Here is a 24,912-nt window from a genome sequence, read left to right as displayed (position 1 = left end):
CTCTTTAAAAGTAACTGCAGTAATAATTTCCCTTTATGTAAGTCAAATAAAATTAGCTTTTAATCCTGGAGTTGTATCCTATAGAAATAATCATTAAAATAAATTACTTAAATATTTCTTTGTGCAGATTCCAGGATTCTGGGGTCCTGGGCTCACTATTCCATCTTGACTATCAGCATACTCTGCAGTTTATTGTCTCTGGTTTTCTGTGCTGCTGGTGGTAAAACACACCCCCAAATACTTCATGCCTAATGCATAAATTCAGATTTAACCACCATTAACTATAATAACAAGGTAGTCTCTGATGCTACTCATTTGATTCTCTAGATTTTGCCAGGAATGGCATATTTTTTAATTAAAAAGGATATAGAAAAGTGTTCAATAAGGAATCCAAGAGTTCACTGGCAATTGTCATGAAGTGGGTGATCATTTTCTCCCTTAATCTTGCAGTTGTTCTCCCAAAAAAAAAAAAAACTTCTATAATTTGCTCTTTCTTCCTCCTACCAGGTGGAAGAAATAATGAGATAGCATCTCTCCCCAGGGAAGGACATGTCCAAATACAATCTGAACAGTTGCTATGACATCGGTCAAAGATACAGTAAAAAGAATGCTTGTGTTTCTAGGGCATCTTTTCCTTCCCACGTATCACTGGGACTTTATCTCATGCAAAGAACTTCAGTTTCAACACTTAAAAACATCCCAGCATCCTTTCCAGCTATGTCGTAAGGAACATAATCTTGCAGTTGTTCCCCAAAAAAAAAAAACTTCTATAATTTGCTCTTTCTTCCTCCTACCAGGTGGAAGAAATAATGAGATAGCATCTCTCCCCAGGGAAGGACATGTCCAAATACAATCTGAACAGTTGCTATGACATCGGTCAAAGATACAGTAAAAAGAATGCTTGTGTTTCTAGGGCATCTTTTCCTTCCCACGTATCACTGGGACTTTATCTCATGCAAAGAACTTCAGTTTCAACACTTAAAAACATCCCAGCATCCTTTCCAGCTATGTCGTAAGGAACAAATGAGATGATCTATGCAACAGCACTCAGTAGAACAGTAAAACGACATGTGTATGCTGGCCATGTGTAGGGTATTATTATTAATATAATTTAAGAATAACTATAATATGCACTTAAAATCTCCATAAAAATAGCCCTCGACGGTCTATTAATCCTGTCTGCAGCCTAGTATTTATATCTGCAGCATACCCCTCTGAGAGCTTTTCAGGACAAATGACAAATATTGTAAAAATATAATCACTTTCAAATTATAAATTACTTTTCAAAATACCACTACAGCTACTAGAATGGGCAAACATATCCTAATAACAATGTAAGCTTTTTAAAACCATATGTAAAATGTTATACAGTATTGTTTTGTTGGTCTTCTAAGAGCCAAGCTGATACTACAGCAGGCTGAGCTATGAGATCTCTCCATCTAGTCCTGAGGGCCATCTCCCAAGCTCTTATTTCCTGTATCGATATCTGATACGATTATGAACCACACCCAAAACTTCATCAACTCAGTGTCTAGAAAGTAAACTGAGAAGAAACTGGGATCCCAGCAACGTGAATTCTAGTACATACACCGCAAGAATTCCTGTTGGTCTTAGTGTGGCTTCGTGTCATATTTTAAAGAATATATACATAAAAGTGTCATCACTTTTTCTTCAGTATTTGAAATTTGTTTTTCAAAGGAAAGATCAGAACCCTCTGTTCAAATTAATAACTATTATGATGTGAATAAATTTGCTTAATTGAGTTCAAAGCCTCCAAGTCCAAGGATATAAAATGAAATAAATGAGATAGTGCTACAACTCTAAAGTGCATTTAAATCCAGTATCCAAGACACAAAGAGTATATTCCTATCATCTCAGAAACCAGTTAACATCTTGGATTAGAGAAAATACATATTCATATGTCAGTTTCTTTCTCTCCCCCCCCCAAGAGAATTTTTTCTTATAGAGCGCATGTGCTCACCAGAGAAACAGAAAGCAAGAAATCACACACACACCCGAGGGGGATGGCCACACCGCAATCTCTACTCCTCTATTCCCTTCTTGGGATTTTACGCACACATGCCCAGCATGAGTTTTAAGCTGCTGGGTCTGGGACTCAAACCATGGTCAACTATGTGGAAGTCCAGTGACGTGACCATTATACCATCTGCTAATTCCATGTATGTCAGTTTCCATTCTGGGCTCTTTGAAATGGAGGTTTTCAACAGAGATGAATTATGATTCTCCACAAAGGCTGGCGAAGAAGCAACTCCCAGTCTTTGGAAAGGGTTACCATAGGGACCAGTCATCAAAGGACATGGATTGGCCCACCACAATGGCACACCAGTAGCTCAGTGGCTTGCAACACCACAGGCCATATGGAAGATATGGGTTCAGTTCTCAAGTCAACCTGTATAAGTGGGCACATACCCAAGATCCTGGCTGTCTGGGAAGGAGGTGAGGAGATCCATGGTATAAGACCCTGTTGAGAGTGCTTGTCTTTCTGGGCGGATAGACTTACACGAGGGACCTTACTGTAATTATCGAAAGGGAGCTTGTGAATAAGGAAAAAGGAGCTTGCCTTACTGGGAAAAGAAAGCATGATTTGAAGAGCTCCATCAAGAAGGCCATTACAATTAAACTTGGTCTCTGTGTATGCTGACCTAAGCCTAAGACATGCCACTGTAAGAATGTGATATAAAAACACAGCAAGTGGGGCCAACAGATGGCATAATGGTTATGTCACTGAACTCTCATGGAGTCAACCATAGTTCTATTCCCAGACCTAACGGGTCAAAACTCGCACTGGGCACAGGTGCGTGCGTGTATGCCTAACATCCCAAGAGGAGAATGGAGAAAAAGGGATTGCAGTGTGGCAGTCTGCCTGGGGGGTGATTTCTTACTTCTGTCTCTCCAGCGAGCACACGTGCCCTATAGCTAAAATATGTTTTTAAAAAAACACCCAGCTAGTGTAATATGTTAGCACCAAGAGGGAAAAACTGGATATGCCTCTTCAGTTGGTCCTACAGACAAGGCCGAGAAATGGGACCAGGACTGTGGATACCTCAGTATCAGTCTTTCTCTCTGATTAAACCCCCAAACCAGTTATGGTTTTTTGTTTGTTTTTTCCCCAAAGATCACCATCTGAAATAAAATATGCCTCAACCCTTTAGTGTCCTAAGACCCTCATTATTCTTGACAAGGGTGTGTGTGTGTGTGTCTGAACACACCCAAAAACCAAGCGAGAAGTCTCTGAACAAGCCCAGCTGAGACACCAGAATAATGCCAGCTTATCCTGCCCACAGTCAGCTGCCTGGACACCTGTGTGATAGTGCCACCAGCCCAGGGGACAGCAACAGCATGGGCTGGAGGACAAAAGTACAGGGAGCATATCTGAGTGCACCTGGCAGTGGGAATGCCGGAGACGTGGCGCACACGTTGGTTGGGTTGGCCTAGCAATCTCACCCAGCAACACCGTAGAAACTGAAGAGCTAGAAGCACAACGCTATACTAACAGTTGGCCTTAAAATGCCAACCTGGCACAGCCTTCGTAGCACTCAGTAGCATGTCAAGCTGCAGTTCTGGGTGCTACCTGCCAACCACAGGCTTGGATCCCCAACTTGGAAGAATTAAAATATACTGGGTGAAAGGGTGCCCAAGATTCTGAGGAGCTGAAGGGCTGAGAGAAGCAGACACCAGTGTGACCAGCCCCATGCTGCTCACTCACACACACACACACACACACACACACACACACACACTGTCACGCTTTCTGTCTGTCTCTCTCATGAATGTACGCATGTGCTCTACTATTAGTAATAATTTTTAAAATGTCAGCATCGTAGCTATAAGAAGAGTGTGTGTTGGGAGGAGGACAGCCTTTCTAACATAACTTTCACTGCCTCACCGTGTATCTGGTTATTTGCTTCTACTCCTTTGACTCCCAAAAACAAAAGTTAGAATTCATGTTGGCAAAGCTCAGGACAGGCTCCAGCAGGGCTGAAGCTGGGCTGCTACGAACTTCCTTCTCAGCAGAGGCCAGAGGAATAGCAGCCCAAGGACGGAACGTGGCACCTTGGCAAAGCAGCAGTCAGAAGGCAGAAGGGGAGGAAGGAGGAGGGCCACGTTCCTCCTGTCTCTCCATTGCTCTTGAGCAGCCACTACACAAGTAAGGAGCTGACGTCTCTCTTCCCCAGTAGTCTAAGGCCTCAGTTTCACAAATGTTTCCTGAGGACCTCTAGGTGCCAAATATTAGGGTGCTGCTATGAGTGAGCTGTGTTCAAAGTGCCAGGTATTAGGGCTCTGAGCAGCAGCTGTCCCATAATGAACCAGGGAGTGTGCAAAAGAAGTTTCAAAAAAGGAGACACAGTTGGAGCTGAGGAGGAGAGCACAGCTAAATGCACTTGGTGTTTATACAGTTTAATTAAGTGTGTTAAGTGCTTCTGTGGATTGTATAATTTAATATAATTATAAAATTAATTAGACAGGCAGGAAGATAACCAGAGAAAGCACAGAAGAAATAGCATGATAAGGAAGAGAGAAATTGTCATGCTCAAGAAGTGATGAGATAGAAGCATTCGTAAGATGAGAAGAGCTGGGGCAGGAATTACATATTCTTCCAGTAAAATCTTCCCTCGCTGTCATTGCCTGTTCCGATCACCATTCTGTATACTGTTCCTTCCCCACTTGAAGTACTCGCTTTTAGGGACCAGAGAGTAATGGTTACATCGCTGTACTCCCACATAGTTGACCGTGGTTCAAGTCCCAGACCCACCAGCTTAAAACACACTGGGTACACGTGCATGCATGCCCAAATCCTGAGAGGAGAAGGGATTGTGGCACGGCCATCTTCCCTGGGGGTGATTTCTCGCTTTCTGTCTCTGTGTCTCTGTCTCTCCAGCAAGTGGATGCTCCCTATAGCAAAAATACATTAAAAAAAAAAAAAGTTCTCACTTTTCAGGATGTTTTTGTCAGTATTACATTTGGCTGGAAGTATCAACCACCCAAACTAACTCATGGTTCCATTGCTCTCTCTCATGTGAAAGTCCAGGGATAGCCATTTAGGGCAGATTGGCAGTCCCACAAATGCAGGGCCCCAACTCCTGCCAGACTCCATGCCTTCGTTCTAAGAGGCTCTCGGGTGCCTGACCCTGTGGTCACGGGAGCTCCACAGCTCCACTCACAGCCTGAGGGCCAGAGCAGCACGGCCAGCGTGTACGGGTCTCAGCGGCTGCTGCACAACCTTGCCTAGCTGCCAGGGAGGCTGAGAGACGCATCTTTATTCTAGGCCAGCCCATGCCCAGCTAAAAACTGTCACCAAGGAATAAGAGAAGAATAGATGTTGGGGGACAACTCCCAGGCTCTGTCCATAACAATTTAATCTCTTGTGTCTAAAACATGTGCTTTGCCTCAACTAGATTACAACTTCTTTAAGAATAAGAGTTGTTGGGGCCAGCTGCTGGCATAGTGTCTAGGGTACTAGATTCCCACGTTAGCTGACTGCGGTTCGAGTCCCAGATCTGGAGGCTTGAAACTCATGCTGGGCACACATACACGTGTGCCCAAAATCCCAGGAGGACGATGAGGGAAAAGAGATTGTGGCATGGCCATCCCCTCTAGGGGATGATTTCTCACTTTCTCTGTCTCTATCTCTCCAACAGACACACTATAGTAAAAATCTCTTAAAAATATTTTTTTCTTTAATGTGTTTCATGACACCTAGTAAACACCAAGCATCCAATAAATGATGTAAGAAGAGAATTCATGAAAAACAAATGAAAGAAGCAAATTCTTAAAACCTTAGTAATGCATTCAAAGACACTTCAAAGTATCTGTGGGAAAATGGACTCATAGTATAAGTTTATTTTGGTGCAAAAAAAAATTTTGAGATACATGCTCAATGTCTTTTTCCAAAATATACATTTTCCATGGATTTTTTGAGGAGTCCTTTTATATGGACTCTTTCATGGTTAAGCTACACAAAAATAATGTGACTGAGATAATGAACCAATTCCACCCCCGCCCCTAGTACTTAGCATGGGGAGAAAAGGGTTTTTGAAAGCCATCATCATAATACTATGAGAAACAGGTTTGATTGTTTTAAGAAACTTGACTTTCTGTACCCAGATAAGAATATCCATGTACTTTGCCCACTGCATGTCTATCTTTACAGTTGCCAATGGTTTGAATCTTCTGTCTCCTGAGGGTGTGTTCAGAATTTGGACACATGAAAAAAATAATATGGAACCAAGTGTGATGAACAATGCCCTGAGTGGTCAGTTCGTATTATGTCATTCAGGTTTTTCAAAAGTATAATGATAAAATAATGTTTAGAGTCTCTTTATCCCTATAAAATTCCTAATGAATGAAATTTCAGGAATATAAATTCATGAGTTTTTATAAATATTTTGTTTAACTGTGTGTATGTATTTATTTATTTTTAATTTAATCAGAGAGGGACAGAGTGGAAGAGAGAGAAAGGGAAAGTGAGAAAGCAAGTCACCAGGTCTGGGACTCGAACTGCAGTCAGCCATATGGGAGTCCAGCACCCTTACTCACCATGCCACCTGCTGGCCTCCATAAAATCTTTCCAAGAATTATAAATTAGCCAAATGATATCATTAGCAGCTATTTATCATTTTATATTACTTTAGTAGAAGTAATAATACATACATTGGTAAGCATACTAACATGACCTATGTGGATTTAGACATATATATACATGTTATTCAATTAACAGAATAGTACTTCATATATACATATACACTCTACACATACTCTGAATATATTCTATAAGCATACATACACACACACGTGTGTGTGTGGTTTGTGTGTGTGTGGTTTGTGTGTGTGTGGTGTGTGTGTGTGTGTGTGTCCCCATTACTCAGAGTTGCCCAAAATGGATTAAAAAATGTTTATCGGTGCAGGTCTTTCTTAGCATAAAGAATTTACTAGCCCCAACATCATTTCAGAGAGTTATTGAAAAAGAAGCCAAACCAAATGAAAATACTCTGATAAGCAAATAAAGTACAATAACAATATAATCGGTTTAAATCATGTAATAATGTTTTGTGTTTTTTTTCTCAGAGAAACTGGAGGCATTTCACAGACATCAATTTTCCTAGGGGAAACACACTACGGCTCTCCTGCCAGCAGTTCTTGGCTGTTTATGCAATGCTGAGCCATTATCTGATATGTGGAGAATTTTATATTAACCACAAGAAAAAAATGGAATCAATAATGTTGCTTAGAATGGGCCCAGCACCTCTTCCTAGCACTTTACCAACATTGATGAATTAAGCCTCTCACGGTCCCAGTGAGACCGAAATAGTCGCACTCGGACCCAGGAAGGAGACAGAGACGCAGGTCAACTCAACCACCACCCTCAGTTCAGTGGGGAGCAGGGTCAGGGCCAGTACTGAGGTGAGGCCTGTGTCTGGATTCATAAGTACCCACCCAGAACACTCAGCCTTCCATCCCATCCCATCCCCTCTCTCTGTCTTGGGAGACCAGTGGTCGTACAGCTGGGGCGCCCCATTGTCTGAGGCAGTATGGAAAGTGTGTTTTCACGTCAAATATCTATCAATCAACACACATTGATTTTCTTTAATTATCTCCACAGAGCAGACTTGATTCTGAAGAGCTTATGTGATTTGAAAAATGTATCACCTTTTTGTCAGGCATGTATAATTTATGAAGCCCTTTCATTCAAGGTCTGTAGTCCAAAGCTGGCAATTTGTGAGTTATTAACATGTTATTAGATATACCCTATCAAATTTGCAGACTTTCAGCCTCTTAGACAAAAGCAAGAGACACCCTATGCAAATTTTTACTCATTCTATGAAGCTCAGAGTGTTCTGATTCTAACACTATCCCACGAATCCATTGCAAGGAACTACCGGATGCAATGAAACTATCAAAAAAAAAAATCATTCTTAATTTAAAGTTCTTTGGTTTAAAACAAGCCTCTCTAGACAGACGTCTACTTCAGTGGAACGTGTTACGGTGATACACTTTCCATGCAGAGTGGTTATCAACACTGATGCTAAATGCAACAGAAATGCTTGGGAATTTGTTCGACCAACATGTGCTCCTGACTTCAAGGGCAGATCATCTTTATTATTTTACATGTAATTGACTTAAAAGCAGCTAATAGTGGGGGCCATCAAGTGGCATGGTAGTTAAGGGCACTGGACCCCCACATGACCAACTGTGATTCAAATCCCAGACCTGGCAGCTTGCTTTGTCGCTTTCTCGCTTTCTCTCTCTCTCTCTCTCTCCCTCTCACTCACTGTGTCCCTCTCTCTGGTCAAATTAAAATAAAATTAAATAATTCTTAAAAAAAAAAAATATCTAACAGCAGCCAGCACCATAGTGCAATGGTTAATGTTGTACAGAAGAACCCTCTGGGGTTCATGTCCAGGCCCCACAGACCGGAAAAACACACTGGGTGTGTGCATGGCCAAAATACAGAAGGGCTAGAGAATTAGAGGGAGAAAAAAAAAATTATGTGATTAATCCCACTCAGGGGTGTGTTTGTGTTCTATGTCACACACACACACACACACACACACACACACACACACAGAGACATAAAAGCAAATTAAAATAAAATTAAATAATTCTTAAAAAAAAAAAATATCTAACAGCAGCCAGCACCATAGTGCAATGGTTAATGTTGTACAGAAGAACCCTCTGGGGTTCATGTCCAGGCCCCACAGACCGGAAAAACACACTGGGTGTGTGCATGGCCAAAATACAGAAGGGCTAGAGAATTAGAGGGAGAAAAAAAAAATTATGTGATTAATCCCACTCAGGGGTGTGTTTGTGTTCTATGTCACACACACACACACACACACACACACACACACACACAGAGGCATAAAAGAAAAAAAACTAATAGTACTTAATTAGTAATATGACCTTTACTTTAGGTACAATGTACTAATACAAGGAAATGTTATATTTAGACATATAAATAGACACATAATAGAAATCTAGTAAGATAATTAACCTCATACCTATCATTGTCTCATGTACAGCAAAAATGGAGGAAGAATAGATGCATGGTCATTCATAAGAGGATTAAGTGGGCATTAGGTAAGAGTTTGATCTCTATAGTTCTAACTTCAGCGTAGTTAGTGAGAAAGAATAAATAGGTATTGATCATATGTCCTGAGAACCATGCCCACTGGGGATTCAGCAGAGAATGGAACCAACATGGACCCTAGCAAAGGGGTCAAGAAAGACGTCCTTGGAAAAGCACCTGGAGCTTAGAGCTGAAGGAGGACAAGGGGTAGGAGCAAGCCAGGCAGAGGCCACTGGGCAGTGAAGACCCCCATGGACAGAACAGGGAGTGCGGCAGGAGAAAGAAAAAGCCCCGCGGGCAGGGCTGGAGCCTGGTTGCTATGGGGCTGCCAGCCAGAAAGTGCCTGGGGCTTTTATTCTGATGACAACAGAAGGTCATCTGAGGGCTTCAGGCGTGTGGGTGGTTGGAGCAGGGAAGGGACCTCAAGAATACATGAAACAAACTATTATAAATGAAAAGGCCTTGAGAGTTCAGTTCTTTCCAAAACCTATTTCAAGTCTAAGTTCGAGGTGATGTTTTTAAATGAAAAAGAGAAGAGGTCACCTTCTCAAAACCACAGAAAGTAAACCCAGTCTTCTATAGATTGTTTTTCACATACAACGCTACTACATCTTCCTGAGGTAGTGAGGACAAGTGGGAAGATGAGGATGAGGGATGGACTGTTCATTAAATATTTCCAGTATGCCAAACAGCATGAAGAAAGCAGCAAGTATCCCCATGCCTACCATCAGGACATAGCCAAGATTAGCATTTTGCAATGTTTGGTTTTCTTTTTCTTACTTTTTCTCTTGAGATAGAGAAATAAAACATTATAACTGAATGTCCCATACACTTTTCTTACCTCCTTCCCTAGAGGCAAGCATTATCCCCAGATTCTGATGTCTCCTCTGCACATTTTATTTTTATTCTTACTATAAATATGTATATAACATTTATGTGTAATGTATAGTCTTATACGCTTTCATACTTTAAATATTTGATATTGTATGTCTAATTCTGCAACTTGCTTTTCACCCAACATGCTTTTGAGATGTATCTGTATTGATATATATAATTCATTTGAACTGCTGTAGGACTATTTCAGAGTTATAACACAATGTATTTATATTTATCGACTCTTCTGTTGGTGGCTGTTTACGTATTTCCTCTTTTTTTTCTAATTACAAACAATACTGTGGCGAACATTCTGTTTTTTGGTTTTTTGGGGGTTTTTTTGTTTGTTTGTTTGTTTTGCTATAGGGCGCCTGCGCTCACCAGAGAGACAGAGAAACACAGAGACAGAAAGCAAGAAATCATCCCCCCAGGGGGATGGCCACACCGTAATCCCTTCTCCTCCATTCTCTTCCCAGGATCCTGGGCACACACACACACGTGCCAGGCGTGAGTTTAAGCCAATATGTCAAAGCTTCCCTGTGAGATAATGTTTGTATGAGGATTTAACACAATGGATGAACGCACTCTGTTAAATTAACATTCTCAGGGCCAGACAGTGGCACAGCAGTAACCCACAATGCTCTGCAGGGCTGACCCACATGGGAAAGCTCCAGGTTCACGTCCAGAGACCTGAGTATTCTGTGCACTTGTTCACGATCCAGGCCGGTGAAACTGGGCGTAGACTGTGGCACCAATACCCTGTTTGGGGGTGTACTCCCACCCCTCTCCCTCCCCCTCTCTGTGTCTCTCTGCCTCATGGAGGAAATAAATACATTTTAAATTTTTAATATTCTGAGGCCAGCAGATGGCGTACTGGTTACATTGCTGGATTCTAACATGGCCATTGATTGTTCAAGTCCCAGACCCCGTGGCTTGAAAATCACACTGAATACGTGTGCATGTATGCCCAAAATCCTGAGAAGAGAATGGAGAAGAAGAGACTGTGGCATAGCCATTCCCCCTGGGGGAGGGTTGATTTCTTACTTTCCCTCTCACGATGTCTGTCTCTCTCTGGTGAGCACACACAACCTATGGCAAATAACCTCCAAAAAATGTAATATGCTCATTACTGGTAGCAATAACAATGCCAGTAATGTGTTCGAGAAGTCACAGAGATTTCAAAACCACTATTTTGAAGACACGTATTTGAGCGTGTATGAATCATCTAAGTTGAGATGAAGAATGAACATGTAGACGCCAACCAGAACCTGGTCAAGTTTTTGATTCAGTGGCTGATGCTCTGCAGGGTCTGAGGCGAGCTGAAAACCTAGTTGAAAGTGCTGGCACTTGTAATTTAAGATACATGCCAAGTAGACCTAAATAGCAAGGGAACGCGAGAAGAGAGGTACTAAGAGGGAAAATTCCTGACAGGTTCAGGTTAGCTTCTCACTGCACAAACCCCTGAAGCTCATCCATCCCCAAGATTAGACAGAATTCGCTGTCGATAGATGAGATTTTCCAAAGTCTTTTTTTTTTTTCCAAAAAAAAAAAAAAACTAGCAATTTAAGGCCAAGCCAGAGTCAGGGTTTTCATTTATATCAAACTGCTACTTTTTTCATCATTACTCATCGAAAATACTCAGACAATACCTTGTCAGAACTTGCCCTTTGGCTAAGTGAAATGAGAATGAGAACTCCATCTAAACTGAACGGCAGGGTCCCATGTGGGTGCATGGCAAGGCTTCAGCAGGGAGAAATAAAGCAAGGGTCCCTCCCCTCCAATTGTCAACTAAGTGTAAAGGTCTCAGATTGCGCCACCTGCCTACCAAGTCCAAAGCAATACTTCCAACAGCCCTAGGGGGGCCCAATGCCGTCACTATGGTCACTCAGCCAAGCACCCAGCATACACTTGGAATCAGAAGAACACAGACATCTTTGATTTATAAAGAACTTGGAGATCATCTCATTTAAGCCACTTGTTCTCCAGCCATAATAAATGTCTTGCCCAAGCTCCCACAGTATGTACTGTGACCTACAAAGACTTCAAATTGTCCATTCCATGCCCTTTGTCCTAATCATGTGGCTTGTACATACTGCCAATGCACCGTGATTTTGAAAAAGATTGAGTTTTAATTTTCGCGTATTAGAAGTTGCCAAAACTTTTCAGCATGACTGCGCCCCAACACAGCAGTCTCTGGCCATGGCACCATACTCATCGGCAAGTCTCGTGGAGCAACTGGAAGACAGGAACCTCTGCCATGAGCAAACCACTGCCGCTCTTATGAGGCACACCTTCTGATCTAAGATGACATCATCAACAGTTTGCAAAAAATGCAAAACGAAGAGGGAGGTGACCGCTTGACCAGGCTGTTTTTTGGAGGAGCACATCAGAAACATAACGTCCCTAGTGAAGCAACTCAGTCGGGACATGGAGGTTCTCCATGGCAGATCCATGGCAGGGACAATATTAGCTATAGAACTAACTCTGCCTTAAAGACCCTGGAGGTGTGGCAGCTCTCTGGTTTGAGAGATCTTCGAGGAAGAGGGGCAAACTATGCCTCCAGTGTCGACAGACTCTCCGCAGACCACAAAACCAGCTCCAGGGGCTACAACACCTGAACAAAGCATCGAGCTGCCACGCTTATTCTGGAAATGAACGTGAAAGACGGAGAGGGAGAGACATCTCAGCTTTTGAACAGAGTAGACTTGTCCGTATCAGAGCTGGGCACCAAACTGATGCTGTCTCACAGAGACAATAGTCACTGGTTTCAACCTCTGGATAACAAACATAAAGGAACAGCTGAGAAACTCCGTAATCAGATTTTATCTGCACGAAGTTGGCTGCGACAAGAACAGGAATGAATAGAGAAAGAACTTTTGCAGAAAACTGATTACCTTTCCTCGGTTGTTAAGGAATACAGAGGAGCCAGTGAAAGGGAAATAGAGAAGCAGCTCAACCTGATGTCAGCCAGACTCTACAAAAATCGAAGCGAGTCAGAGGGAAAATGTGGGTGGGCAGAGAGCAAAGCAAGATGAGGAGAAGGTGCACGGGCAAATTAGCAAGCTGGAATTACAGATGAACGAGGACGTGGAGAGGAGAGCAGAAGTCCACGCCGGGTTTACAGCCATCTATGAATGCACAGGCTTTCTTGGGCAAGTGCTCAAGGCCAGGAGGAAGCTGGACAACGACCATCTCCAGGAGCAAATCCAACAGATGCAGAAGCCAGAAGCCGCCATGGGAAGGGAATTGGGACAAGGACCTAAGGCAGGTTTTGCCAGTGGGACTAGGAGCTAGAGTCTTCTGGAGCCAGGCTGTCACTGCATTCAGAAGGGTTTCGTTTCCGGTACGCATGTGCCAAGAAATGTGCTTTTAGCAGCAGTACTTTAGATCTTCATTAGAAAGTGCCAGTGGAAGAGGATGTTAAAATTATCATTTGTGTGCTCTGTCTCTCTTTGAAAGGATTACCTTACCCCACTGATGTCAAGCTTAACCCTGCGAACTGCAGTGTAAACACTGGCTGTGGACCACTGATATGTCGCTTTTACATATCCTCAAGAACACGAATTTATACAAAAGGAATCAAGACCTGTGAGCCCAAAACTAAGATGTTCCACCTCAACACCACTTGCCCATAGACACACCTGGCTCCTAGAAAGGAGGCTAGAGTATAAGCGATAGAGATGCCCCACACACCAAACCCAAGCACTTGGGTGCTGAAGGTTCCAGCTCTCTCCACAATGGCAGTGACCCACATCCACTGCCCCAGAGACTAGCCAGCCATGGACTATATGAACCCTGGGTGCTGAAGGTTTCAGCTCTCCGGCTGTATGCCCATCCACAATGGCAGTGACCACATCCACTGTCCCAGAGACTAGCCAGCCATGGTCTATATGAACCCAGCAGTGAATTCCACCCTTCCAGGCTCAGAATGGTGGCATGACCCTCAGCAGAGCAAGCCGTTTGTCTTCTTCTCTTCCTAGAGAATAAATAGGACAATCATTTAGCTAATATATGAATACTTCAAAAAGTTTGTGAAGGAATGGAATTAAAATGAGTTATTTTTGATGCAAAAATTATTTTAAATTCATGCATAGCTTTTTTCATAATACTCATTTTCCATAAACTTTTTGAAGACTCCTTATATTTGCCGTGTGCCTACATGGGCAAGTTTAGGCCCAAGAACACAAAGGACACAAGTGAAGGAGCTGCACTCTATTTATATTTTAGTGCGGGAGACTGACAAAAGCCAAGAAAGGCAATAAACACAGATTTTGTGAAAAATATGGGAAGCAAATACAATGCTATTATTGTTAAGATATTACAACAAAAATTGTTTTCAGGTAGTAAAAAGACCTCTCAGAACTTGACATTTTAGCTAAGATCTGAAGGATAGGTCAAATTCGGCCATGAAAGAAAGATGCGGGGAAAGTGTGTTCCATGCAGTGGGGGAAAACTCAAGCTGACATACTGCAGGCAGCGAGTGTGACAGTGACCCCAAACTAAGGAACAGGGATTGGAGTATGAAGCAACAAGACCACAGAGGACCTTGTAGTTAATGGGAAGCCATTAGGATTTTATTCTGAAGAGCAGAAAGAAGGCAATGGGAACTCTTTTAAAGGCCACATGGTCTGATGTATGCTTCATGGAGATCCAGCCTGTGGCTGTGTGTGGAGGAGGGTAGGAGGTGGCATGGAGACCAGTGAAGCGGGTTCAGTTGAAGTGGAAGAGGCAAGAGACCACCGTGGCAAAGACCAGGATGAGGGAATGTTTGATGGACCTCTGATGGGACATAGTGATGGCCTGATGAGGGAGAAGAGAAAAGAGAACGCTGGAGAATGATTTACTGACTTGTTGCTTGGATGACTGGATACAAACAGTATCACTTCCTGAAATGGCAAAGAACATTGAGAAGAGAGGCAAAATTGGCAGGAAGAAAGAGTTCACCTTTAGGCACATTAAGTTGGTGAAATCTGTAAAATATCCAGATGGTGCCCAACAAGCAGTTCAATGTAAAAGTCTGGAGCTCATGGGCTGATCCCATCGCCTAGTGGTTAAAGGAGTCAGATCTTAGATGGTTGACCATGGTTTAAGTTCCAGCTCTGACAGCTAGAAAAACACTCTGGGACTATCTGCTTGTGTGCCCCAAATACCTACAGGATAAAGAAATGGAGAAGGGACGCAGCAAAACCACGCCCCATGATATTTCTCTGACAATTACAATAAATAAACGAATGAATGAGTGAATATCTGGAGCTCAGAGAACAAAGCCCAAATATGGACCGGGTGATTATCAAGGCAGATGGTGTGAAGAAAAGACATTCCACATACTGTCTAGAAAGTATCCTTCTAGAATTAAAAATTTACATTTTTCAAACCTATTGTAAGAGAGCTAAGACAAAGAGCCCTAATAGTTTGGGACTAGAAATTGGGCTTATGAACTTAGGTAGAAAAGGAGCTGTGGAATGAAGGCAGGCCTTTAAAAGTGTCGGTGTGCACATGACAGTTTAGGTACATAAATTCAATCGCTTACCTAGACACGTTCTAATATATACAATTTCCTTAACAGCTATTACATGAACAAATGCAATTCCCCACAACAAATATGGAAAATAACCTTTGCAGTAACCATAGCCCCAGTATTAAAGATTATATTCCACAGATGATTGCAAAAAAACTCTAAAGAAGAAAAATATCCCGGGAGATTTCTTAACTTGAGGCAAACAAACCAGTCAGAAATTCAATTTCACAATGAGAAGAACAGGTATATAAAGATCTAACCTTCAGAGAACTTTTAACCCTCATGGCTAATACACTTTTATTCTGTGCCTTTATGGTAACTGTTTGTAAATATTCTCCAGCTTTGTCTCTTGTCTTTAGAGTAAAGGATCAGGAGAAGCTCAGTGCTCTTTATTCTCCCATATACTTGTGTCAACAGTATCCCTTCCTCTCAAGATTTCCCGTTAAATAGCATTTCTCATTCAATTCCATGGTCTATAATTTCAGCTGTAATGTTAGCTAGCCAAGGTTGACTCAAAGTGCTTTGGGCTAGTAATTGTCTCTTTCCACAATGCACTCATTGGTGGGAAGAATCCAGTAAGAGAAGGCCTGGAATGGGGCCCTGAGGAACTCCAACATCAAAGCCAAGTTGGAGAGGGAGATTCTATGAGCAGACAGACAGGAGTAAGGTAGGAAGCACACCAAAGGAGTGTGCTATCAGAATTTTGCTGGGTTTTGGTGCCTACTATCCAGTTCTTTTATTTAAGTGTATTCAGTTCTTCCAAGAAAGAGACCCCACAACAAGACCTTCAGGTAGTGATCCATTTCCAGCAAGCCTGGACCACGGGCACAGGTGCACACATCCGGCCAGTATAGGAGACCTCAGGATGCAAATCTGGGACATTTCCCCGTGCCCTCGGCAGCATGGAACACTGTTACTGATACATCGCTATGGCAGCTTCAGTCCCTTTCTTGTTGTAATGGAACTCTAATGTTTTAGGAGAACTGCTCTTCCCTCACTCTAAATGTGGAATTTGGCTGAAGCCGATGCTCCCTTAGGTCTTAGGGGTATAGCATTTAACCGAGGTCTTAAACAATCCATCCCCTTGGCCAGAGCAGTTACTTCCAGGATGGACATAGAGCTTACTACCAAGTGATACTACTCCTAGGACTTCCTCGCTAGGCATAATTTTTCTTCCTAGTTTTATACATGAGCAATTAAGAAGTGGCATCAGACTGGCTCGCTCCATGGCCTGGTAGTTAAGGCAGCCAGATCTCACATGACCAACCCTGCAGTTCAAGTCCTAGACCAAGCAGCTTGAGAAACACATGGGTCCATATGTGTGTGCACATTTGCATATCACAACAGGGTGGAGAAGTGGAGAAGGGATTGTGGTATGACCATTCCACATGAGGGGTGCTTTCTCTTTTTCCTCTCCCTTGGTTGGTGTCTGTCTGTCTGTCTGTCTCTCTCTCTCTCTCTCTCTCTCTGAGTACATACCACATCTGGCAAAATTTTTTTAAATGATAAAAATGAAAGAGTGGCATCATCTCATCCCTACAGAGGGGCAGCACAGAGCCATACAAGAAAGAAACCAACCTGAAGAAAGCACAGCAAGAAACAGAGAAAGCAAGCAGCCCTGTCAGCACTGTCTGAGCCTCTGCACCAGACCATGCCTAAAGCCAGTCTCACCAAGACATTAATTATATGACCCAATAAATGATCATTTTGTTTAATCACATTTGGCCTGAATTTCTCTTACCAGCAAGGAAGCCCTAACGAATGCAGAAAGCAGGAGAAGAGACTGCCGGAAGGAGGGCTCAACTGTGGTACTTGCCAGTTAGAGGATCGCATGGAGTCAGCCGAGTTCCCATCGGACCTGGCAACACAGAGGCCACTGGGAGTCTTCACAAGGTGGGTCGCAGTGCAGGGGTGGATTGCAAACCAGACTCGAGTGGCCCTGTGTCACCCTCCATGCATGTGTACAATAGTCATAGCTTCTAATCAATGACGTGGAACAGAAAGAACCCTGGACAATGAAACAGAGCTAGGCTGGAGACACAGCTCAGTCACTAGCCAGCTATGTGACCTTGCACAAATTGTCCCCTTAGCTCTACCGGGCTTAACAGATTCTTCATCTATCAAGTGATCACACTTGCCAGGTTTCCAGGGCCCCCGCTTGCTCTAAAATTCTCCGTATTTTGCTATTTTCAGCAAATTTGTCCTGTTCCGAGACTGAGTGGAAGGACAAGACACCCAAATCTCCCCGTGTCTCATTAACATTCTCCCCTCGGCTCAGTTCTCTTAGGCTCGATTTTCATTTCCTAGTAATCAAGTCACTGAAAGCCACATCACAGTTGTGCGCTGCATGTGAGCTTGCGCAGAATACGGAGGTGGGCAGCCCTTGCCTCTAGCATCCTAGACCAAGTCTCTTCTCTGTGATCACCCACTCCACCTCTTCTCTCTTCTGGGGCCTCTATGCTACTTTTATGCCTGTCATCCCTCTCGCTGTTTACCAAAAGTACAAGCTACCATGTCCGGGAGAGTTTCACCAACTTTTTTTTAATCTTGTAGAAGACAAAGTTGTTTTGTTCTTTTTAATTTTCTGATGAGGTAGGATTCTTAGCAATCTCTTCTAAAGGATGTTGAATCCGCCCTGTTCCCTACTTTATACCACAGGCCAGCCTGTTGCAAATTCAACACTGGTCAAAAAAGGAAAATATGCACCAAAGGTCAGTAGTCATTAAAATGCATCCCTCTTATTTACTGAGTCATCAGATAAGTCACGACTCATTTGTCTATGCTTTTCTATGCAAAAATGCATCACGATTTTTCCAATGACCCAATAACAGAGTCAGGAGCAGGACAGGAAAGGTTAATTTTTCAACTGCATAACATACCAAATATATCAGCACTAACAATGAGGTTTATTTCCCTGAGTCAGCTTTAAAAATAATGTTGACTTTTATGGTCGATACATTATAGATCACCATATTTATGTCAGAACATATTGGCATGAAAATAAATCAATGAAAATATTAATACATGAGCTTTGCGTTTCAATGACACCTCTTGCAACTCCACACCTTCCCCTCGTATTTCACCGTAGGGCTTTCAAGACCTCACCTCTGACATGTTTTACTGAACACAAGATCAAGGCCTGTTTTCATTCTTCACGACTACTGCTTTTAATCTGTCTTGTATGTAATCAGATTCACAAATATCTACTTTGTTCTTTTATCATAAACACACATAGCTGCATTCCATCATTAACAGGACTGTCAATTCAAATTTACGGCTTATGCATGAACAATATATCTCAGAGCCAAAGCTCTGACTGATGTAAATGAAACTCTGTGTGTCAGAGACCAGCTTCAAATACTATAGTTGCTACGCACATTTGTTTTACAGTCAGAAAAGAATTTCTATTTTAAGTATGTGCTTTAGAAAGCGAGCTCATAATTTAGACATTATTAAAGAAAAATAGGGTGAGAAGAAAAATTTGTCCTCGTAAGTGTGTCTTCCCCTTTTGATGTTCTTTTGTGCTGATAGCACATGCCACGTACCTGCTCTCACGGCCCCCTTCTGGGGGGAACAATGTTTCTAGAAGACCCTGCAGACAGAGCAATCCTACATGATCATCCACCAAGTGTGGGCCTTCTTGTAACTCTCTGGGCTCCATCATGCCAGCCCCTGGGCATAATGAAGGGGCCACCCAGCCCACCAGTATGTGTGCTGACCCTTGGCCCTGAGAGGCCTGACCGCTGCTGTCCTACCCAAATAGGAAGGATAAAAAACAGCTGGGTCAAAATGTCTTAGACATCCTTGACTCTCTGTGCAGGTTAGGAATCTCCAACAGCAACAGCAGACAAAGGATGCCTTGAGAAAAGTAGAGTCAGGAGAAGCAAGGAGGAAGCTGAAACTGAACAGAGAGAAGCAACGAAGTAGGGAAATAACAGAAGAGTGTCAGCATTGGTTGGCAGCAGCAGAAAGAAGAGAAACTGGGATATCCTCAAACCCTGCCTCACACTCATATTTACTGCATAAGGTCATATTTATTCACCTCCTACATGTCTGCTCAACCCACCCATTTCTCACCTTGCTACGCGAGAGCAAGAGCTTCCTCACTTGTCTCCCAATGCACTCTGCCCTCTGCTCTCTGCACAACTGGGTTTTCCAAAATGCACATCTGAGCCTGTTTCTATGTATTTCTTACACACACACACACACACACACACACACACACACACACACAGCTAGTGAGACACACATGCAAACATTAAACCCTCTAGTGGCACAAAATCAATTAGATCTAAGAGAAAAGGCTTTCATATGCTACTACAGAAACCTTCATGACCTCAAGGTAGAAAGATTCTTAAGCCAGATATGAAAATCATGAACCATAAAAGATAAATTGATCATTTGAACTATATTAACATTAAGAATGTCTATTCTTCAAAACAATTATATATAGATATGCCGTATACTATTAAGTGAGAGAAAAGGCAAATCATGGAGTGGAAAAAATATTTAACATGAGTAACTGAAAAGACTTTTATTCTAAATACACAAAGAACTTTTACAAATCAATAAGAAAGAGACCACTCAGTAGGAAAGAAAACAAAAATGGGTAAAAAGAAGCTGGAAGAATCGCTTCACATAATAGGATCTGAGTCCTCTCCCAGGTAGTACATAGGGAGGAAGGAGGTAAGACCTCTAGAGGCAGAAGTAAAATGGAGTTTAGTGAAAAAGAAAAGTTATCCCTTGGGGGATAGGTGGCATGGTGGTTAAGGGCACTGGACTCCCACATGGCTAATTGTGGTTCAAGTCCCAGACCTGGCAGCTCACTTTCTCTCTCAGGAAGGAAGGAAGGAAGGAAGGTAGGTAGGAAGGTAGGTAGGTAGGTCATCCCATTAAGCTATCTTCTCTTTCTGATGTTCTTCTGTACTCACAGGACATGCCATGCACCAGCTGTTACAGACCTCTCCTGAAAGGATCTGCCCTTCTCAAAGCCCCTGCAGAAAGAAAACCCCAAATGTCCATCCATAGAGTATGGTCTTGGCCAGTGAAAGGCGGGAGCTGACAGGTAGCTGCCTTCCTGTTTCTGTCCCTGAGTGGATTTGGCTGATACAGTGGGTTCCAATTTCAGACTCTCAGAGGACAGTCTTTGGACTGAGTACACAGCAGGCCAATTCAATAATGCATCTTCAAATCCTCCTGTTGGTTCTCCCTTGTTTAACAGGTCATTCCCATTGTCCCTCGCTCCTGTTCCTCAGAATTACACTCCCAAATAGAATAGTAGCACTTTGGGAACCAGCAGTTAGCATAATGGCTATGTCGCTGGACTACCACGTAGTCGACCGCGGTTCGTGTCCCGGACCCGGTGGCTTAAAACTTACGCCGGGCGCGTGTGCGTGTGTGCCCAAGATCCTGAGAGGAGAATGGAGGAGAAGGGATTGCGGCGTGACCGTCCCCCCTGGGGGGTGATTTCTCGCTTTCTGTCTCTATGTCTCTCTCTGTCTGACGAGCGCACGCGCCCTACAGTGAAAATCTCTCCAAAAAAAAAAAAGAATAGTAGCACTTTTAGCCTGGGCTGTGCTTTAGGGTGACTCCAGCTCAGATGACACCATTCTCCCATCTGTCCAATGTGTCCAGCCACAGCTCCTGAGGCTCTTCCCACAATCCCCTGTACCCTCATCCTCGGAATTCCCCCCCCCCAGCAATTGGAAAGCTGTGATAATAGACAGCTTGTCAGGGTAAGACAGCTGCAAGTGGCATTGTAGAGACAGGCTGTGAGGGAAACTTGTTGCCCAAGGGCAAGACTGGATAGAAGGAGGGATCCTGGGATACAAGCCCTCAACTCCACAGATGCCTTGGGCTGCTTTGCTACTACTCTGGGAGCCCTAGGTTCTGCAACTGACTCCTCCCTTGCTCCAAACCATACCAACACTGACGTTTCCTTATACACAGCACACGTCAGCAGGGATGCATTTAAAAATCTTTGTCTGATGCTGAATGAAAGGAAAAAGAAAGTTTCTTCAAGATGCCTCTTGAGTCATGAGCCCTGAGGCAGTGGTGGCTCCCACACCAGAGGATGATACATAACAGCTAGAGTTATTTTTACTGCATCAGTAATGGAAGTTAAAAATTGTCCATTTCAGAGCCAATGTGGGGGTATGACACATTTATACAGATGGATTAACAAGGGGACGGTAGCAATTATGTTTCCAGGCAGAGCAGCATGGAATTGGGAGCAGCCACCTTCTCTGTGTGACAATACAATGTTTCCCCATCACTCCGTCTGTTTTCAGAAAGTTGAAGCTGCCAATTGTGTCAGATTGTTGTCAACAGAAAACAAAAATGTGCAAGCTGCTATATGAATTAATTATTGAGATTAAGTACTGTCTCTAGACAGACTTCTAAATTATTTAAAAGATCCAATTTGCTTTCATTGTGAAAAAATAAAAGTCCTTGGATTTCCATGTTTCAGGATAGTTCAAAAACGGAAGAGGGGTCCATGTATACCACAAAAATATAATACAAAATCATGAAAAACCTGCCATTGGTACCTTTCATCTTAAGACTCAGTTACACTTTAAAACTGGACAGAGGGCTGCTCGGTAGGTCTCGTGCTTGACAGCTGTTCCTTTCTCCTATTGTTTTGTTCTAAATGTTTGGCTGTCTCTTATTTTTACCGTTATCTACAGATCATACTTTTTGAGCGAGGGCTCTGTCATCTAAAGAAAAGCACTACATTTAGTGACTTATTTTATTAACATGTTTTGCTTTTATTTTTCTGGGGAGGGTGGCAGGGGTTGGGGGTTGAGGAACAGGTAGGTAAGGAAACATTCCCGGGAAATCTGAGGATTTGTTGAGTCTGTTTTGTAGAAGACCAGGCATTAACCCTCTCAGAACCCGGGTTTTCTCAGCTGTAGAGGGGGGGAATGCCTACCGTCTCTATTTCTTTTGTAGAATCCTCATAGTATCAGGCACTGTCAGCTGACTGACTCCATTTCATTGTGTAGCCCTAGCATAGTATCTGCAGACCACAGACTGGTGGAAGATGGTTTGCTTGGTGGGATTTTCTGTATGTCCTCAATAAATTAGGATCTCATCCACAGCTGCCATGCCTGGACAGGAGCCCAACCCAACTCCAGCTTCCATTTGCTGGGAGAAAAAAAAAAAAATGCAACCTGTCTGTTGGTCTTCATCGCCACCCAGTGGTCTGTTGGCCAAATAACATCAAATTATCTAGTAGATTTGAAACACCTAAGAAAATTATTTCAACGTAAACCATATGAAACTTTAATCCACCACCTAATTAAATGTATTCAGGAGCGCCTATGTACAGAAACCCATTCTATAAAATAAAAATAATCGTGTTGCAATAAGTTCCCTAATTCATCTTTGTAAACTAAGAAATATACATATTAACGATTTCTGTAAAACAAAAAACTTATAAAAAAAAAAACTTTTACTATCTGAAGACACTTGTGAGACTTCATTAAATAGCTCCCATTTATTTAAGACATTTGTCCAGATAGAGATGAAATGTTACATTTTAAAATTAATTCATAGACTTAAATCCATGTTCTCACATGGTAGAGAGCATGAGGTCTTTGGAGTTCCTTCTTGAGAAAGACACTAATTCTAATAAAATAGGGCCCTACCTGTATGGGCCCTACTCATTCAACCTTAATTACTTCCTTATTCCCACTGAAGTTACAGCTTCCACCTATGAAGTGGTGGTGAGGGGAGTCGTGCAGACAAAAAATTCAATCCGTAGGAAAAACAACCAGAAAGAAACCTGAACCTGTCCAGTTATGGGAGACCAAAGCCCCACCTTCCTTCCCATCCACCCACATAAACCGAAGAGCTCAGCTATGGTGCTCTATGAGCACCATAGTCTAGAAGAGACAGAAGGGGCGGGAAAAGAACTGAAGTGTGTGGTCCCCTCCTGGTGGCAGGCCTGTGGGGCGCTTGCCTCCCTTCTTGGTAATTCTCACACCAACCTCACCAGAGAGAGGTTTGGGGGCTAAGGGGATCCTGGCATTGCTCAGCACAGGAAAGCATTCCTAAGGAGGGCTGAGCTCAGGACCCAGGCCAGGAACACTGCCAGCCAGCAAGTCCTCGTGAGCCCTGGAGGGTGCTCTTCTCCAGCCCTGGTCTGCCTCCTCAGTAAGGCGGGTGGATGCTTCATCCACAGGTTGTTCTGAGGATTACGTGAGATCATGCTCACAAACCACCGGGCCCATGCCATGCTAATTAAAGGCTGGTTTCCCTCCTAGGCTTCCCTCCAAGAGCCCACACTGAGCTGGGAAGGCAGCCTCCCTGAAAATAACTAAGCATTGGCCAGGCCAGCGTGAAAGATTACAGGGAACAAAATGAATGAAAACTACATTCTTTTTACTGATCCAGACAAAAAGTGCTGTCCTCCCAGCTGGGTAGATTTCAAGCCAGCCGGGGAGGGAATGCGCCCCTTAGCAGGTTGGAGGCACTAGAGCTGCGATCCCCATAATCTGAGAACGCCAGTCCTCAGCCATGAACCCATCTCAGGCACTGGCCTCACCACCCTCCCAGTCACCAACACTGAAGCCCTCAGGGACACCCTCCACTTATCCCCTCACTCACTCCTCACAGCCACTCAGGCCTGTCACTCCTGATCACCACATCTCTGGAGTTGGGTCCTTGCTTTGAGTCCAGTCCCCTGCACAGCTTTGCTGGGAGTACTGATGTCTGTCACCAGTGGCCCCTTACTGGGCTGACTGGTCTCCAGGTCAGGTTCGTACCTGGCATCTTCCACACACACAACTGTGTTACCCAGAGCTCTCCAAAGAGACAAGACCCCCCACCCCAGATAGACAGATGATAGGCAGGTAGGTAGACTGACGTGAGAGGAGATCTATTAAGGGAGTTTGCGTGATTGTGGAAGCTGAGAAATCCCACCGTATGCCACCTGCAAGCTGGAGGCCCAGGGACGCGGTCGTAGGGCTCAGTCTAAGTCCAAAGGCCTGAGAAGCAGAGCATCTCCCTGCGTGATTGCCCTGCTCACAGAAATACCCGAGCCTGGGTGAGTTCATAGACATAGAAGCTTAGCCAGCTCACAGTTCGGAGGTCCGGAGTCCGATTTCTGGTGCAGCTACAACATGGAGGAGAGCAGGATCTTCAACAGAGCAGCCGCTCACAAGTCTCTCCTTCCTCTGGTCTGTATCCACGTGGCCCTGCCCACCTCACTGCCTCTCAATGCACACACCAGAACTCAATCACGGAGCCCTCGCGCTAAAGACTAATCACACCCAAAGGCCCCAACCCAGCGCGCCACGAAGGGGTTTTCACTTAACACTTCTAAAATACAACCAAGGACCAACACGTGAACTGGTTTTTTTAATTGCCAGATGGTGTGTGCGCTTTTCAGAAAAAGCAAGAGAAAGCATCCACTTCCCTTCCCACCACC

General features: G+C 43.5%; 1 protein-coding gene and 1 pseudogene across 1 annotated transcript in view; both read left to right on the top strand.

Moving 5' to 3' along the window:
- LOC114004449 (protein FAM81A pseudogene) overlaps positions 1-13,255 on the top strand; it is a 51,189-nt pseudogene extending 37,934 nt beyond the window's left edge.
- A 1,597-nt stretch (positions 13,256-14,852) lies between these two features.
- Positions 14,853-24,912, top strand: part of LOC102476058 (uncharacterized) — a 17,432-nt gene continuing 7,372 nt past the window's right edge. Inside the window, 4 exon segments of the mRNA XM_027773375.1 lie at positions 14,853-14,933; positions 17,224-17,372; positions 18,568-18,658; positions 19,300-19,402. Of these exon segments, the coding sequence (XP_027629176.1) occupies positions 14,853-14,933; positions 17,224-17,372; positions 18,568-18,658; positions 19,300-19,402 (424 nt within the window).

This window comes from Tupaia chinensis, unplaced genomic scaffold (assembly GCF_000334495.1).
Source record: "Tupaia chinensis unplaced genomic scaffold, TupChi_1.0 Scaffold000349_1, whole genome shotgun sequence".
Taxonomy (NCBI): domain Eukaryota; kingdom Metazoa; phylum Chordata; class Mammalia; order Scandentia; family Tupaiidae; genus Tupaia; species Tupaia belangeri.
Note: the sequence above shows the minus strand (reverse complement) of the source record. Positions and strands in the feature narration are given on the sequence as shown.